This window comes from Oryctolagus cuniculus, chromosome 13, assembly GCF_051225735.1.
Source record: "Oryctolagus cuniculus isolate XC-2025 breed Fujian yellow rabbit chromosome 13, ASM5122573v1, whole genome shotgun sequence".
NCBI lineage: Eukaryota > Metazoa > Chordata > Mammalia > Lagomorpha > Leporidae > Oryctolagus > Oryctolagus cuniculus.
Window position 1 is genome coordinate 90,976,656 of NC_142879.1, and position 17,765 is coordinate 90,994,420.

Below are 17,765 nucleotides of genomic sequence, written 5' to 3' on the forward strand. Positions count from 1 at the left end.
CCAGACTTGAATTCATGCCCAGTTTCGAAATCTATGTCAGCGTCCTCATAGATAACATGGGGATAATAACAGTTCTTCTCTCACTAAGTTGTCGTAAGAAATCAGCTTCACATGCAATGAGGCAATGTCTCTGATCCCGTGGAAAGATATCCACCGTCTCATCACTTACCTCTGATAAGGTTATAGAAGTAGAATAATGCTTATTTAAATACTGATATCTATTTGCCCTGGGTGGGTGGGGGGGGTGTTGCTATGTTTAAAACACAGCAAAATTGGATCTCTAGGTGATTTTTGCTTATTCCCCTTTTGTTTCTATTTTTCTCATTCTTCAGCCAGACACACACACACACACACACACACACACAATTTACACCAAAGAAGTTAAGAGACAAAGCCCTCATCATCATTCTATTACCTAGGGCTACAAACAGCCTGAGATTTCTCCCTTCTCATCCAACCAGCAGGGGTGTCCTAAAAGCTGGTCAAGTCCAACAAGTGCTCTCAGCCTCCATCAGTGAAAGATATTTGAGGGCAGCTGGTTTAGCACCCCAGGTGACAAGAGTTTTTCTCCTTGGTGTGAAATTCAGAACTCTGGCCATAGCAATGCTCACCAACATTGTCCCCCACTGCAAATCCACCTCAGCTTTGCTGTTCAGAAAGAAGCTGCCTCCTAATGGCGAGCCATGAAATGGGGAGTCCAGGTGTGGGCACTGTGGTGCAGTGAGTTAAATCACTGCTTCGGGCACTGGCATCCTAAATAGGGAGTGTAGGTTGGAGTCCTAGTTACTCCACTTCCGATCCAGCTTCCTGCTACTGCACATGGGAAGCAGCAGAGGATGCGTCAAGAGTTTGAGTTCCTGCCATCTATATGAGAATGGTTCCTGGCTTCAGGCTGGCCCAGCACAGACTGCTATGGGCATTTGGAGAGTGACCCCAGAAGTGAAAGATACACCTCTCTCTCTCTCTCTCTCTCTCTCTCTCTCTCTCTGCTTCTCTACCTTGCAAACAAATAAATATGTGTATATTGTTAAACATCGGTGTACAATTCCAGCAATTAGAATGTAGAGTCATTACATGCCAAGAAGAAAAATGGACATGCCATTCCACAAATGAGCAAAGCACCTGAACAGACAAGTCACAAGAAAAAACTTTAGCCAATAAACCTAATCCACAAGCCTCCCCTTGCCCCCAAACCCACCCACAGAGTTCATCCCCTTAGTAAAAAGAGAATACAAATAGGGGCTGGCGCTATGGCTTAGCAGGTTAACACCCTGGCCTGAAGCACCAGCATTCCATATGGGTGCCAGTTCGAGACCTAGCTGCTCCACTTCTGATCCCGCTCTCTGCTATGGCCTGGGAAAGCAGTAAAAAATGGCTCAAGTCCTTGGGCCCCTGCTCCCACGTGGGAGACCCAGAAGAAGCTCGTGGCTCCTGGCTCCTGGCTTTGGATCAGTGCAGCTCCAGCCATTAGCGCGGTGTTGCAGCCAATAGGGGAGCGAACCATCGGATGGAAGACCTCTCTCTCTTTTTCTGCCTCTCCTCTCTTTGTGTAACTCTGACTTCCAAATAAATAAATAAATCTTAAAAAAAAAAAAAGAGAGAGAGAGAGAATACAAATAAAGTTCAGGATTTTCACCCATCAAGTCTCTAAAGGCTAAAAACGATATAAAATAAACAGAATCAGCATTAGCATTGTGGGAGGGGTCCCCATCCTTTTTTTTTTTTTTTTTTTTTTTTTTTTTTTTTTTTGACAGGTAGAGTTATAGACAATGGAGAGAGAGAGAGACAGAGAGAAAGGTCTTCCTTCCATTGGTTCACTCCCCAAATGGCCACAACGGCCAGTGCTGTGCCGATCTGAAGCCAGGAGCCAGGTGCTTCCTCCTGGTCTTCCATGCGGGTGCAGGGGCCCAAGCACTTGGGCCATCCTCCACTGCCCTCCTGGGCCACAGCAGAGAGCTGGACTGGAAGAGGAGCAGCCGGGACTAGAACCCGGCACCTATATGGGATGCCTGCACTACAGGCGGAGGATTAACCAAGTGAGCCACGGCGCCGGCTCCCATCCTTTTCTTAACTCCTTGTTTTCTTCTGCTCCCAGGGGGTGCCAAAGCTCACAAAGGGAATTCATCTGTAGGAACATTGGGGCCACACATTTTGCCAATTGTGCGAACAATCTGGCCAGGGAGTTAATTCTTCAGGAATTAGTACAGGGGAGACTGGTCTAGGAAGGAGTCAGCCCCAGAGGAGACCCAGTGCACCCTTTCAGGACAAGCACGGTCTGCCCACTCTCTGTTGCCACTTTCAAAGTGAAAACAAGAAAGAAAGAAAGAAAGAAAGAAAGAAAGAAAGAAAGAAAGAAAGAAAGAAAGAAAGAAAGAAAGAAAGAAAGGAAGGAAGGAAGGAAGGAAGGAAGGAAGGAAGGAAGGAAGGAAGGAAGGAAGGAAGGAAGGAAGGAAGGAAGGAAGGAAGGAAGGAAGAAAAAAGGGCACCAGATGTAGAAAATGATGTGGTAAGAAAAGAGGCTGCGGGAAAGAGGCACTGGTTTACTTCATCCCATCCTTTGCTCACAGGCAGCCAAGAACCACACTGCTGAGGTCAGGCTGGGGCTAGGGGACATGGGTCAAAACATGTGGGTGCCCGATGGCACTTAAGGCAGGGCAACAATGCAAAGAATAACGCCCGGTCTCAGAGCTGCTAGCTGCTGAGGCCAGTGTGTCCAACTTAGAAAAAAAATCACACACACACACACACACATACACACACATAGGGCTTGAAAAGAACAGACCTGGGGCTGGCCCGGCCATGGTGCAGCAGGTTAAGTCATAGCTTGCGACCCTTCTCAGAGCACAAGTTCAATCCTTGACTGATCCACTTCTGTCTGCTCCAGCCCCTTGCTGGTGTGCCTGGAAAAGCAGTGGAAGATGGTCCAAGTGCTTGGGCCACCACCACTCATGTGCTGTTCCAGGTTCCTGACTTCCTCCTGGCCCAACCCTAGCTATTGTAGTCATTTGTGAAGTAAATGAGTGCATAAAAGCTCTCTCTCTCCCTCTCTCTGCCTCTCTCTCTCTCTGTCTCTCCCTCCCTTCCTCCTCTCCATTATTCTTCCTTTTAAATAATCTTTTAAAAGTAAATAAAAATTTTTAAATGTCATTGCATGGATATCTGATTAAAAATAGACCTTAAGGGGCCGATGTTGTGGTGTAGTGGGTAAAGCTGCCGCCTGTAGTGCTGCCATCCCATCCGAACAGCTGGGTTCGAGTCCCAGCTGTTCCACTTCTGATCCAGCTCTCTGCTATGGCCTGGGAAAGCAGCAGAAGATGGCCCAAGTCCTTGGGCTCCTGCACCCGTATGGGAGACCCAGAAGAAGCTCCTGGCTCTTGGCTTTGGATAGGTCCAGCTCCAGCTGTAGTGGCCATCTGGGGAATGAACCAGTAATGGAAGACCTCTCTCTCTCTCTCTCTCTCTGTCTCTCTCTCCCTAACTCTGCCTTTCAAATAAATAAATAAATCTTTTTTAAAAAATGACCTTAAAATTGCAGCATTTGCGAAAAGCAAACACATAAATGGGTTCATTGACGCATTCCTTCACTACGAACCAGGCATGTACGAAGTTGCAGACACTAGCTGAGACACTGGTAACCCGCGGGTGAAGACAGGCATGGCCCCCTCCCCCAGAGCTCGTATCCTCTTGACGGAGACAGACAAAACTGGAGGAGCAGTGGAGAATACAGGAAACATCAGAGTCACGCAGCGCTTCCAGGAAGGCCTCCGTGGGAATCCTGTCTCCTGTTCTCTCTACGCTGAGGTTTAACATGCAGGGCCTTGCCGAGCCTGCAAGGACCACCCCTCCCAGGTGAGCCAACTCCCAGAGATGGTAAACAGCCTGCCTGTGAGCACCCACCCAGCCAGAGCCTTCTCCACACCACCTCTGCCGGGGGAACCTCGCTCTCTGGACCACCACCCACCTGCCCTAGTCACTGTAGGACCAGACAACTGGGACAGTCCCTACTCCCCCAGAGCTCTGAAATAACTCAGACTCACCCTTCCCAAGCCTGAGAGAAACCACAATACAGGCTGTTTCTCCCCTTTCTCCCCTTTGGCCCTGTGTGGTGCTCCATTTTCCTGCTTTTAGTGATCGATGAGTATTAAAAAGCTCCTGACAGTTATTTCTATGCCTGCATGTCTTACTACCCTGAGTCAAAGGAATTTTAGCCCCTGGGGGACGAGGCTTCAGCTGACCTCTGAAAGGTGAGAAGGAACCAACATGCAGAGACATGGGAAAGGCTGTGAGAAGAGCAGGTGCAAAGGCCCTGTGGCAGGAAATAAATTGGCTTGTTTGAGAGCCTGGACAAGACCCCTGCGGCCAGAGCGTAGTGAGTAGAAGGAGGAGCACTGTCCTCCCCATGAGGAAGTGTCCAATCAAAATGTCTTTCTAGGACTCCGGGCCGCCCCTAGCATCTTCTTCTCCTTCCCCAAGGTGACAGAGGGCTCTCTCTGCTCCTGCCTCCAGACAGAACGTGCAAGAGCCCATGCACACACACACACCACCTGACACGAGAGGAAATTCTCTTAGAACTGCCAGGAAACCCAGTTAGGAGAATATTCAGTCCTGGTTAGCGTGGCGTTTAATATTCATGGGCAGAAAGAACCTTTCAAATAGTAAACGGCCATGCCCAATTCTCTCGCCATCTGGCTTTTCGTCAAACCCTCCCAAGGGCGACCATCGGGATTTGGAAGCTGAGCAGTCCCCGAGGACTTAGCTATGACGAGTAACTGCGAAGACAAAGATGCACCTTCTCTCCTCTCTCAACCAAGCCCCTCAAAGCACCGTTTGAAAGGGAAAGGGGGGAGAGAGGCTGGGCGGAGGGAGAGCCGGGGGACAGGGCTTGCGTGTTGGGACCTGTCCTTAGGCGCCAGGCTCTGGTTTTCCGTGTGCACTTTTTACAGACGTGTAACATAACCGCAGAAAATGCCAGCGCCTCAGTGCACAGCTGGGTGCATTTTCACACCCATGAAAGAAACACAGCATCAAGGCAACCCAGAAGGCTTTCGGGGTCCTCACTCCATCAGTACAGCCTCTCGGGGCTACTCACCGTCTTCATTTTAAAAACGCGGACACAAGAGGCGCCCTAGGCGCCTAGGGGAGCGGGCAGGGCTTGGGCAGCAGGTGCCTGGGCGTCCGCGCTGCAGTGGCCCACAGAGCGCCAGGGGGCGCTGTCCAGCCCGCGTTTCCCCCAGGGCGGCGGGGGCGGCGCCGCGCCCCTCTGACCCCGCCCACTCCCGGCCTCCGCCACGCCCACTCCCGGCCTCTGCCCCACCCACTCCCGGCTCGCTGCAGCCCGGTCGCTCGCAGACCTTGCAGCCGCCCGGGCCCCGCCCAAGCAAATGTTTCAGAACTTGAAACATGAGCATGGTGGTTCCCAGAGGTGAGACGTTTCCAAGTTGGCCTTCGTCAGAGCGCCCGTTGAATTGCGGAGATTCAGCCTCCCTCCCCGGCGCGCACTGCACCTGCTTCTCCAGGTTGGTTCCTCCTGGCCTCCGGGACCCGCCACAAGCTGGAATAACCCGCGAGGCTTTTGAAAGACGGGAAGGGGCCGGCTTTTGTGGCACAGTGGGTAAAGCCACCGCTCTGGGCTCGCCGCTGCAGTGTAGGGGTGCGGCGCCAGCATCCCATATAGAGACCCAGTTCGAATCCCAGCTGCTCGACTTCCGATCCAGCTCTCTGCTATGGCCTGAGAAAGCAGTGGAAGATGGCCCAAGCCCTTGGGTTCCTGCCTTCCCGGGCCACAGCAGAGAGGTGGACTGGAAGAGGAGCAACTGGGACAGAACCGGCACCCCAACTGGGACTAGAAACCGGGTGCCAGCGCCGCAGGCAGAGGGTTAGCCTAGTGAGCCCGGCTTTGGCCAAATAAATAAATCTTTAAAAAAGAAAAAGACTATGTAAATGAGTGTGTACCAGGTTTGGCCTCAAAAGATGGCTGCTGTACACTTTCTGCAACTGGTTTGATGTCACATTTTTGCACCGACGTCACATCCTGAGAACACATAAATGTGTCTGCAGGTCCACTGTATTCAACTTGAAATACATAAAATGTTCTGGTTACCACAAGTTTATCTTTCTTTTCTGTGCATCCAATAAACAGCTATATATGCCCTACTGTGATAGACTTTTCCAAACAAAAATACCTTGACAGCAATTTAGCAAAATATGGCTTCAGTGGCACTCAACAAATGGAGTTTCCCCAAGCACAATTCTGTAAGAAGTGTGTGTGTGTGTGTGTGTGTATTTTAAGTTATTATTTGTATGGTGCAGACTTTTAATCTTGGGGATTAAAAATGTGAATTTGATACATGAAAATTATGGTTAAAATCATTGGCTTGGGGGCCAGCACTGTGGCATAGTGGGTAAGGCCACAGCCTGCAAGTGCTGGAATCTTCTATGGGTGACGGTTTGAGTCCTGCCTGTTCCACTTCCAATCCAGCTCTCTGCTGTGGCTTGGGAAAGCAGTGGAAGATGGCCCAAGTCCTTGGGCCCCTGCACCCACGTGGGATACCTGGAGGAAGCTCCTGGCTCCTGGCTTCGGAATGGCTCAGCTCTGGCTATTGCGGCCATTTAGGGAGTGAACCAGCTGATGGAGGATCTCTCTTGTTTTCTCTCTCTCTCTCTCTCTCTCTCTCTCTCCCCCTGGCTCTCCCCCTCTGCCTTTGCCTCTCTATGACTCTGCCTTTCAAATAAATTAATAAATCTTAAAAAAAAAAAATGGCTTGCCCTAGGGAAGATCACTAATGTGACCGTGTAAGCTAGAACAGTGGATTGCTTTATGTGTAGGTATTATGTTAAACACCAGGGCTGTTTCCAGGCACACAGTATGAATCATAATTTGGGATGGACAGTAGATGTGTCTGTGATGGCAGAGTGCAGATCTGTGGTGCTGGATCTGCAAATGTGTTGTGATAAATTAGAACAGATGGGAATCAGCCCTTAACATGGGGGACTCTGTGCCAAGTGGTGTTGACACCAAGCCTTAAAATACCCACGTGGAGTCGGCACCTCCCTTGTTCGCATGATCAAAGACCTCCCTGGAGCGGGAGTCTAACATGGGTGAGCAACAGGGCAGCCCCAGGCCCCAGGAGCTCTGCTTAGTTGGGAGGAGGCATTTCACCTTAGCATTGGTTCTTAGAGGCAGAAGTTGGCTCCTTGCATCAGGTTCCCCCAGATTCTTAGGAGGTTTCAAGTTTAACTGCTTGAGCTTTGTTGGGCAACCCCTTGCCCGATGTTGCTTCCAAGCTGTTCTTAACCCTGTTTCCAAGGCTGGGGGATGGGGTGTAGCCTCTGTTTTGAGAAGCTGGAGGTTCAGTAGACATCAATTATTTACTGTGACTTGTTCAGGACCACATTTTACAAAATGCCTTGTTTCTATTATTGTTTCTGGAAAGTTCTAGTAAAATTGTTTTCGATTGAATTTACAATAGTTTTTTTTTTTTTAATTAGGGCTTATTTTGAAAAATGTGGAGTTTAATTCAAATGTATTCCAGTATCTTCCAAAGTAAGATTGTGTTCAGAGACAGTTGTTCTGATCAGATGGTTTAGAGACATTTCTGGAATATTCACATTCCAAGATTCCTTAGGAATGAATGTGTTGGCTTAAGTCTAAACAAAGGCTGCAACCTGATTCGTCATATATTTTCATTATGTAGTGTTAACAAGCTTAGTTGCAAACAAATAAAATACTTAAGCTAAGAAGTAACTGAGATGAAACTGATGGAAGATAAAAATCAACCATGTTCTAGTGAACACATAAGGCAGTGGCATTTGCAAGTCACATGGTGGTGCAGCCATTATCTCTGCCTGATTCCAAAGCATTTCCATGGCCCCCAAAATGCAACCACTCACCCATTAAGCAGTTACTCTCTCCCCACCCCACTCCCTTCCTCTCAGCCCTTGGTAGCCAGCTGTCTGTTCTGTTCCTGTGGGTGTTCCTACTCCGGATATGTCATACACGCACTGTGGCTGTTTGCACCCGCCTTCTCTCCCTCAGTTACAGTGGCTTCAAGGTTCATGCATGCCCAGCAGGACTCCTTCCTTCCGAGGGCTGAATCATATTCCATTGTATGGATAGACCAGGTTTCTTTTTCTTCCTTTTTCCCTGCCCATTCATTTGTTGATGGTACTTGGGTTTTTCTTCCTTTTGGCTACTGTGAATAATGCTTCCGTGAACACGGATGGGTGTACAGGTATCTTCTCGGCCCTCAGTTATTTTGCTTATACACGCACTCTAGTCCTATTCCTAGAAGTGGATTTCTGGCTCATGTGGTAATTCTGTTTAACTTTTGGAGGAATTAGCATACCACTTCCCACCAGCAAGGCATGAGAGTTGTAATTTTTCTGCATCATCACCAATACTTGTTATAATCTTTTTTTTTTTTTTTTTTACATCTTAGCGGGTATGAAGTGATAACTCACTGTGGTTTTGATTTCTTTTTTATTTATTTATTTGACAGGCAGAGTTAGACAGTGAGAGAGAGAGACAGAGAGAAAGGTCTTCCTTTTTCCATTGATTCACCCCTCAAGTAGCCGCTACAGCCAGTGCGCTGAGCTGATCTGAAGCCAGGAGCCAGGTGCTTCCTCCTGGTCTCCCATGTGGGTGCAGGGCCCAAGGACCTGGGCCACCCTCCACTGCCTTCCCAGGCCACAGCAGAGAGCTGGACTGGAAGAGGAGCAACCGGGACTAGAACCCGGGGTGCCAGGGCTGCAGGCAGAGGATTAGCCTATTTAGCCACAGCACTGGCCTTGATTAGCATTTCTATAATGACTAATGATGTTACCCATCATATGCTTACTGGCCATTTATTTTTTATTTATTTTTGGAGAAAAATCTATTCAAATCTTTTGCCCATTTTAAAATTAAATTATTTGTTTTTATTGTTGAAATTGAAGAGTTATTTATCTGTCTGGGCTGGGTGTGTCTCTTTTTTTTAATCCATGAATAGTTTTTTCTTTCCTTTTTTTTTTTTTTTTTTTTTTTTGTAAAGATTTATTTATTTGGGCCGGCGCCACGGCTCACTAGGCTAATCCTCCGCCTTGCGGCACCGGCACACCGGGTTCTAGTCCCGGTAGGGGCGCCGGATTCTGTCCCAGTTGCCCCTCTTCCAGGCCAGCTCTCTGCTGTGGCCAGGGAGTGCAGTGGAGGGTGGCCCAAGTGCTTGGGCCCTGCACCCCATGGGAGACCAGGAGAAGCACCTGGCTCCTGCCATCGGATCAGCGCGGTGCACCGGCCGCAGTGCGCCAGCCGTGGCGGCCATTGGAGGGTGAACCAACAGCAAAAGGAAGACCTTTCTCTCTGTCTCTCTCTCTCTCACTGTCCACTCTGCCTGTCAAAAAAAAAAAAAAAAAAAGATTTATTTATTTGAAAGATAGAGTTACAAAGAGAGAAGGAGAGACACAGAGAAATCTTCCATCTGCAATGGCCAGGGTTAGCCTAGGCTGAAGCCTGGAGCCAGGAGCCAGGAGATTCTTCCAGGTCTCCCACATGGGTGCAGGGTCCCAAGTACTTGGGGCCATCCTCTGCTGCTTTCCTGGGCACATTAGCAGGGAGCTGGATGGGCAGTGGAGAAGCTGGCACTGGAAACAGCACCCACATGGGATGCCGGTGCTGCAGGTGGCACCTGAACCCATTACACCACAACGCCGGCCCTGATTTGTAAATATTTTCTTCAGTTTTGTGGATTGCCTGTTCATTTTCTTCATGGTCTCCTTTTTGGAGCCCAAAACTTTTTAATTTTGATGAGGTCAAATTTATCTTTTTTTTTTTTTTTTTGCTACTCATGCTTTTGGTGTCGTCTCTGAAAAAACCATTGCGTAATGTAAGGTCAGAAATATTTGCTGTTGTTTAAAAGATCTATTTATTTGAAAGACAGAGTTTACAGAGAGGAAGAGGGAGAGATGGGGTGAGAGAGAGAGAGAGAGAGAGAGAGAGGTCTTACATCCTGTTTCACTCTCCAAATGGTTGCAACTGCCAGAGCTGGGCTGGTCTGAAGCCAGGAGCCAGGGGCTTCCTCCAGGTCTCCCATGTAGGTGCAGGGACCCAAAGACTTGGGCCGTCTTCCATTGCTTTGCCAGGCACATAAGCAGGGAGCTGGATTAGAAGTGCAGCAGCCGGGACTTGAACTGGTATCCATATGGGATGCCAGAACCTCAGAACATGGCTTAACCCACTACACCACAATGCTGGCCCCAACTCTGGGTCTCTTAGAAAAAAAAAAAAAAAAAAACATAACAGCGGACTGGTGTGGTGGCATAGCGGATAAAGCCCACAGGGTCTCTGTTTGAGTCCCAGCTGCTCCATTCTTGATCTAGCTTCTGGTTGAATGCACCTGGGAAAGCAATGGAAGATGGCCCAAGTGCTCAGGCCCCTGCACTCACCTGTTGTGACCATTTGGGGAGTGAACCAGTAGATGGATGATCTCTCTCTCTCTCTCTGTGTGTGTGTGTGTGTGTATGTGTGTGTGTGTGTGTAATTCTTTCAAATAAATAAATTTTTTTAAGGTTTCATAGTTTTACCTCTTACATTTAGGCTTATGAGCTAATTTGAGTTTATTTTTGTATATGGAGTAAGGTAGGACACTCTCTTCTCTTTGCATGTGAATATCCAGTTTTCCCAAAACTGTTTGTTGAAAGACTGTTCTCTTTGCATTGAGTGGTCTTGCTGAAAATCAGTTGCCCAACAATCAATTATTACACACGACTCAAGCAAATCCAATTCAAGTTACTATCTGTGTGAAGACAAGTGACCCCTAAGAGCCAGCTACAAATACCTGTGTCCAGGGGATGCCGTGGGGGCCTCAGGTGTGCTTGGCACCATTGTAAGGACCTTATGAACACCATCTCCTGTCCTGCTTGGAGCAATTGAAGGAGAGCAACACTATTATTCTCTGCTACAGAGAAGGAAATGGAGGCACAGATGAAGTGAAGCAGTTTGGGCAAACTGCCCCAGCTGCTGGAGGGTGGGGGAGGAAGAGGACCAGGATTCAGCTGCCATTCCAGAGAAGGAGCCTAGCACAAACTCTGCCAGACATCAAGCTCTCAAAAAAGAAAGAAAAAAAGAAAAGACTGTTATTTGTGAAACGAGAATGGCAGTCTCTACATCAGAGTTTGAGACGATGGAAAGGCAAGTGCTGTCTTACCAGTTCTAAGCTGCCATCCCATTGTAGCACTGTGGATCCCTGGATGCTGGTTTTCTGCAGGATCACCAAAGACTTCTATCTGTGGAGGCTCCTGCTGGCGTGCCAACCTGACTGCGAGGGACATATTTCCTGTTCAATCCGGAATCAGTTACAATGAACAAAGAAACAAGTGGGTTTTCGAAAGACTTCATCCATCTCCCTAAAGGGTTAGCCCGTCTATTTCTGGCAATGTTTAGAATGCTTGGGAACCCACACGCCCACAGACACGTGCACACACATGAACGCCTCCATCCTACACGCCCAGCTCGGGAAAAGCTGCCTTTCCCTGGAGACATTTTGCTACGTAGAGAGGAAAACTAAAGTGTGAAAATAAATCCTCGGGCTTCAGAGGATCTATCTACAGGAAACTGTTGTCATCCTGATATTCAGGGAAAGAAGGCTCTCTAAATAGCAAAGGCAGATAATGACTGCTTTCCAAAGAGAAGTCAGCCAGAATTCCAAAGAAAGGAAAGCCAGTTCGCCTGCATCCAAGTAAGGCTGATGCAGATCTGATGCAGATTAATTTGCTTTTTTGGTGTAGAAGCATTTAGAACCCAGCACAGCAATCAATGCTAATTACCCTGGAGCTAGCTGTTTCTTTTCTTATTTTTTTTAAAGATTTATTTTATTTATTTGAAAGGCACAGTTACAGAGAGAGAGAGAGATTAGTGAGAGAGAGAGAGCGAGAGAAAGTCTCCCATCCACTGGCTCACTCCCCAGATGGCTGCAATGACCAGAGCTACACCGATCCGAACCAGGAGCCAGGTATTCCAGGCCTTCCATGTGGGTGCAGGGACCCAAGGACTTGGGCCATCTTCTACTTCTTTCCCAGGCCACAGCAGAGAGCTGGATCAGAAGTGGAGCAGCCAGGACTCAAACCAGCACCCATATGGGATACCAACACTGCAGGTGGCAACTTTACCTGCTATGCCACAGTGCCAGCCCCAAGTTAGCTGTTTCTAATATAGATCCCAAAGTAAAACATGCCCCCTTTAAATCATGGTCTCTGTGACCTCTGTAGATATTTTAGCCCATAACAGAAGAGGGAAATCAGCCCATAAGTGTCCTTGTGGTAGTTTCCTATGGCTGCTACAACAAATGACCACAAACGTAGTGATTTCAAGAACTTTATTTTGGAATTAGCATTGTGGCACAACAGATTAAGTCACAACTCATCTGAATACCAGTTTAAATCCAGCACCTTGCTAATGCACCTGGAAAAGCAGGGGAGGATGGTCCAAGTCCTTGGGCTTCTGCCACTTACCTGGGAGACCTGGGTGGAGTTCCAGGCTCTTGGCTTCTAGTTGGTCCAATCCTGACCATTGTCACTTCAGAGGGTGGGGGTCAGGCAGAATATTCCATCTGCTGGTTCACTCCCCTAAATGGCTGCAATAGCCAGGGCTAAGCCTCTGTGAAGCCAGAAGCCAGGACTCCAGGTCTCACACATGAGTGGCAGGGATCCAACTACTGGAGCCATCACCTGCTGCCTGCCAGGGTGGTGTGTTAACAGGAAGCTGGAGTTGTAAGTGGGGTTAGCACGTGGACCAAGGCACACCGATATGCTATGCAGTCATACCAAGTAGCATCTTAACCATTGCCCCAAACACCTGCCGTTCCCTCTCTCTTATAAGCACCTTTGTGATTACATTGGACCCATCTGGATAACCCAGAATACTCCCCCATCTACAGAGACCTGTATCTTAGCCACATCTGAAAACGTGCTCCTTTTTTTGTCATATAAGGTTACACATTCCCAGGTTCTAGAGATCAGGATATGAACATTTTTCAGGGGCCATTATTATGTCCACCACACCACTGCTCCCAAGGGAACAGGTAAGGTGTGAAAAGACATATATTTAGAATTAACCAGCTGGACTCAGTTTAAAGGATGCCTGTTTTGTTGGTGACATCTGAAGCATCATAATCAGGAGCCCTTTGAACACGTGCTGTCTTCTCTCCACCACGTCTGCTCAGGGTATTGGCTTTGGCCACATCAGTGTCAGAGAGGTCTCTTCACAGCCTGTTTGATCTGGTCTTTTCTGGCCTTGACATCCACAATGAAGGCGAGTGTGTTGATGTCTTCTGTCTTCTTCATGAGAGGACTGGTGGTCAGGGGAACTTGGTGATGGCACAGTGGTCAAGCTTGTTGCTTCTATTTGGACTGCAGCTGGACGTGCAGTGTCTTGGGGCCACTAGAACACCCGGTGACATCCGGATCCTCTTTTTGTCGTGGCTGTGGATGCCTTTCAACCTTGCCTGCTTGGCTTTCAAAGCCTTTGCTTTGGCTTCGGCATTGGCTTTGGGAGGGGCAGGAGCTGTCAGCTTCTTTGCCTTCAGTACCACCTTGGTGAAAAGCTCCAAGCTGTTTTCGAGCCCAGAATTCTTTGCCTTTCATCTCGAAGCTTCCAGGAGCTGTGAGCCTTGGGTGTTTCTGAGTGAGCAAGGCCTAAGTTCAGGTGCAGAGGAGGAGGGGTGGTTGGATGGGAACGGGGCCTTGTCTCCACCCCATCCCTCACCACAGGGGGTTCTAAAACAACCAGTCATTGCCATCTGCCCCAAAAGTGAAGGCAGAACTCAAGCTGTGACACTGAAGCCTGAGCCATGTGGAAGTGGGAGGACAGTGCTGTGATTGGGGAGGGCTGGAGTGGTCTTTTCCTGCAAGAGCTGAGGCAGCACCTGTACGCACGGCCCCACGCAGGAAAAGGAAGCCCCATGGGCTCTCCCAAGCCAGCTGGGGCACCCAGAGGCTTTGGAGCAAAGATCTTCAGCTGGTAGAAGGTGCTGGTGGTGGCATCGAAAGTTCCTAAGGTGCTTCAGGTGTATTAAGGGGGCAGAGAAGAAGATATCCCAGGAGACGAAGGGCCAACCAAGAGGCCAGCACTGCCTTCCGCCCCTACTGGAACCACGCTGCAACGAGGGAGCTGAATGTGCCTGTTGGAAACGTGGGAAACCCAGCAGCATCCTCTCCCTCACCACAGGATGGGATTCTGTGTGTGTGTTTGTTTAGATTTATTTATTTGAAAAGCAGAGTTTCAGAGAGAGAGACCCTCCCTCTGCTGGTTCACTCCCTAAATGGCTGCATAGGCTGAGGCTGGGCCAGGCTGAAGCCAACGCCAGACCCCAGGATGGAGAATCTTGTTTCCATGTTCATATTTACCTGTGTGCTGTTAATATGGACTGTTTAAAAATGTATTCAATAGGGGCTGGTGGTCCGGTACAGCTGATGAGGCTACCACCTGCAACACTGGCATTCCACATCAGAGCACCAGTTCGAGTGCTGGCTGCTCCACTTCTGCTAATGGGCCTGGGAAAGCAGCAGGTGATGGCCCAAATCCTTGGGCCCTTGCACCCATGTGGGAGATCTGGATGGAGTTCTGGGCTCCTTTCTTCAGCCTGACCTAGCCCTAGCTGTTGCAGCCATTTGGGGAGTGAATCATCAAATGGAATATCCTCCCCTCCCCTCCCTCCCCTCCCCTTTTCTTTTCCACATCCAAAATATCTTTATTAACAGCGCGGTCCGCAGGGTTAGTTCTTGTAGCCCCGGCTGGCCCGTCTGCCTCTGGCGCGCTCGAACTTCCTGCCCTTGGAGCGCACGTAGGGTTTGGTGTGGCTGTGTGGGGTTCTGGGGGCCTTGCCGAAATGCCGGTACACCTCTCGGCCCTTGCGGGGACCGGAGAGCAGGCCCGTGCCTCGGCCCTTGGGGGAGTCCAGGGCCAGCTGGTCGAAGGTGAGGATCTTACCCCCGGCCTTGAGAATGCGGCTGCAGGCACGGCTGGTCACGTGCAGGGCGCACACCTTCAGCTTGGGCACCTCCTGGACCCGCACGTCATCCGTGATGGTCCCCACGACCACGGGGCTTTTGTTTTCCTGGCCGGGAAGCTTCATCTTCCGGATCATCCGCGACAGGGACAGGGGCGGCCAGTTGGTGCGGCTCAAGAACAGCCTCTTCAGCACCACCTGGTTGAAGGTGGAGTTGGTGCGTCTGGCCAGGAACCTGTACAGCTTGACCAGCAGCCGCAGGTAGATGTCCTGGCTCTTGGACTCCTTGCGCCAAACCTTCCGGTCCTTGTTGTGGCGAATGTTGACTCCCATGATGGCGATTCCTGCCCCCACTTTGCTTTTCTAATTAATTATTTTTTTAAAAGTTTGCCCCCTTGGGGCTGGCACTGTGGCATAGTAGGTAAAGCCATCGCCTGCAGCGCCAGCATCCCTTATGGGTGCCGGTTCAAGTCTAGGCTGCTGCATTTCTGATCCAGCTCTCTGCTGTGGCCCGGGGAAGGCAGTAGAAGATGGCCCAAGTCCTTGGGCCCCTGCACCCACATGGGAGACCTGGAAGAAGCTCCTGGCTTTTAGCTTCAGATCAGCCAAGCTCCAGCCATTGCGGCTCTCTAGGGAATAAACTAGTGGATAGAAAACCTCTCTCTCTCTCTCTCTCTCTCTCTTTCTACTTCTCTGTAACTCTGCCTTTCAAATAAATAAATAAAGCTTAAAAAAGTTCTTCCCTTCAATTTCTTAAAAAATTCATATAGCACTTACTCCCTTTATGCTAAATGCAGTACAGATTCCAAGTCCTCATTTTGGCATTAGCGTTATGAGGCATCTAATCCTGCTAGGCTGTCTGGCTCCAACAAAGCATTCTCCAAGGCTCACTACCCTCCTCTCCGCTCAGGCACACTGTCCCCAGCTGTCCCATATCTGCCAAGGTTGGGCTCAGCCCCTTCCTTGATTGCCACCAAAAATAACTCCCTGGAAGGAAAAGGGAGCTGAAAGCAAACAAGACCTGTGTGAGTGAGGCAGCCTTCCCTGAAGATGGCAATGAGCGGTCCAACATCACAGAACCCGGTTCTGTGCGGGGAGTCTCTGATGTCTGGTTTTCAGAGGCAGTGCCCCCATCACCCACCCCAGGCAGAGTTCCTGGCCCCCGGCCTCCCTCGCCTCTCTCTTCCCTCCCCAGGGCTGTGGAAGGCAAGCCGCTTTTACTCACCTCTTGTACCCAATCCACGTTGGTGCAGCAGCTCCGTGAGGTGAGAGACGCCAGCCAATCGTCCAGGACTTCAGGGGTCAGAGCAGAGAGACCCCAGAGGTGATCGCTACGCCTGTTTCCGCTATTCACTCTGTGGAAGATCAGGCCCCTGGGTCACAGAGCCCCTGCCCTCCTGAGGCAGGAGTTGGGGGCCGAAGGTGGTGAGGGGATGCAAATGAGGTTGGGTTGTGGGGCGCCTGCTTTGAGAAAAACTGGCAGTTGGCTGAAGACAGCAGCCGTGCACGAATGCCCTCGCAGACCCTGGATCCCACAAGGCTGTGTGCGTCCAGCTCCGCGTGCGCAGTTTCTTAGGAATTCTCCAGTGGTGCTCAGCTTTTCACACAGGTATTCAAATCAGAGTGAGGAGCAGTAAAATCCAGCCAGCTCCACTGCCAGGGCCTGGCCAAGGTCCCAGCAGTGCACCTGCAAGGAAGCAGAGATGGGCGGGCCCGAGGTAGCACCACCCACACAGAGGGTCAGCTCCAGCTCCCCGCGGTCTTGGGGTTGCTCCCCTGTGACTGAAAGGGGTACACTATCCTCAGACGCCTGTCTTTTCCCGCCACTCTGTGGAAAGCTGCACCGTCTCCCTCCTGCACCAGCCATTGTCAAACAGAAGGAAAGGAAAGATGGGAGTACTTTCCTTCCATCACAACAGCTCAGCCTAACAGGGCCCTGTGTGTGAGCCTGCAGGGGCAAGGTGGTCCACGTGCCCTGGGTGGAGGCCCCACTTGCCCCTCTGGCCACAGTCCCTCCCAATTTCCAAAATTGACCCCTCTGTTGAACTACAATATTAACCACCCTGGTAAACAGGGGAGAAAGCAATTTAACCCTTGTCAGCCATGACCGGGTTCATTTATAGGAGGGAAAGGACTCACCGGTATAGGGTGCAAGAGCAGGGAGCTGAGCGAGGCAGGCCTGCAAGAAAAGGCACGGAAACCCTGCCTGTGACAACACCATCTCATATCAGAGCACCGCTTGGGTCTCAGGGGCTCTACTTTCCATCCAGTCCCCTAGGAATTGTGCATGGGCAAGCACAGTGGAAAATGGCCCAAGTACTTAAATCCCCGCCACCCCTGTGGGAGACCCGGATGGAAATCCGGGATCCTGGCTTCCACCTGCCCTTGTGGCCACTTGGAGAGTAAATAGCGGATGGAAGATCTCTGTCTCTCCCTCTCTCTCTGCAACTCAGCCTTTCAAATAAGAAAAAAAAAATATATATATATATATATATATATAGGCACTCAAAGTACCAAAAGGTGGCTTCTTCATTTGCCTGGAGGAAGCGCTGGCTCTGGTGTCTTTCCAAGGGGGTTGGAGGACCCTGGTTAATCTCAGGTTCGGAAAGGAGCCCGCCACAGACTGTGGTGGGCCTCTGGCCCCACCCTCTGAGGTTCACCCAGGCAGCAGGAGTCCCTGGGACCTAATAATACACACAAATCAGAAGGCAGGCTGCAGGCCCTGGCCATGCAAGGAGAGGAAGCAAGCTGACGCCTGCCCCAGCTCGTCCCCGCTGGCCTTGCCCT

At 50.0% G+C, this 17,765-nt stretch overlaps 1 protein-coding gene and 1 long non-coding RNA gene across 14 annotated transcripts in view; both read right to left on the reverse strand.

The window, feature by feature from the left end:
- Nucleotides 1-17,765, reverse strand: part of LOC103345741 (uncharacterized) — a 32,253-nt gene extending 14,488 nt beyond the window's left edge. Inside the window, exons 1-5 of one of the 13 annotated variants that reach the window (XR_011381643.2) lie at nucleotides 17,493-17,765; nucleotides 17,118-17,157; nucleotides 16,204-16,665; nucleotides 11,181-11,291; nucleotides 9,881-11,078 (exon numbers count right to left, since the gene is read on the reverse strand). This is a non-coding gene — a long non-coding RNA (uncharacterized LOC103345741). Of the gene's footprint in view, nucleotides 1-5,417; nucleotides 5,552-9,880; nucleotides 11,079-11,180; nucleotides 11,310-16,203; nucleotides 16,666-17,117; nucleotides 17,436-17,492 lie in introns of those variants that run through there. The other 12 variants (XR_016219151.1, XR_011381645.2, XR_016219152.1 and 9 more) reach the window with 12 other exon arrangements.
- Nucleotides 14,695-15,349, reverse strand: LOC100008964 (large ribosomal subunit protein eL18-like). Its single transcript, XM_002722895.6, has one exon. The coding sequence runs from the start codon at nucleotides 15,309-15,311 to the stop codon at nucleotides 14,745-14,747; it is 567 nt and encodes a 188-aa protein (XP_002722941.3). The 5' UTR covers nucleotides 15,312-15,349; the 3' UTR covers nucleotides 14,695-14,744.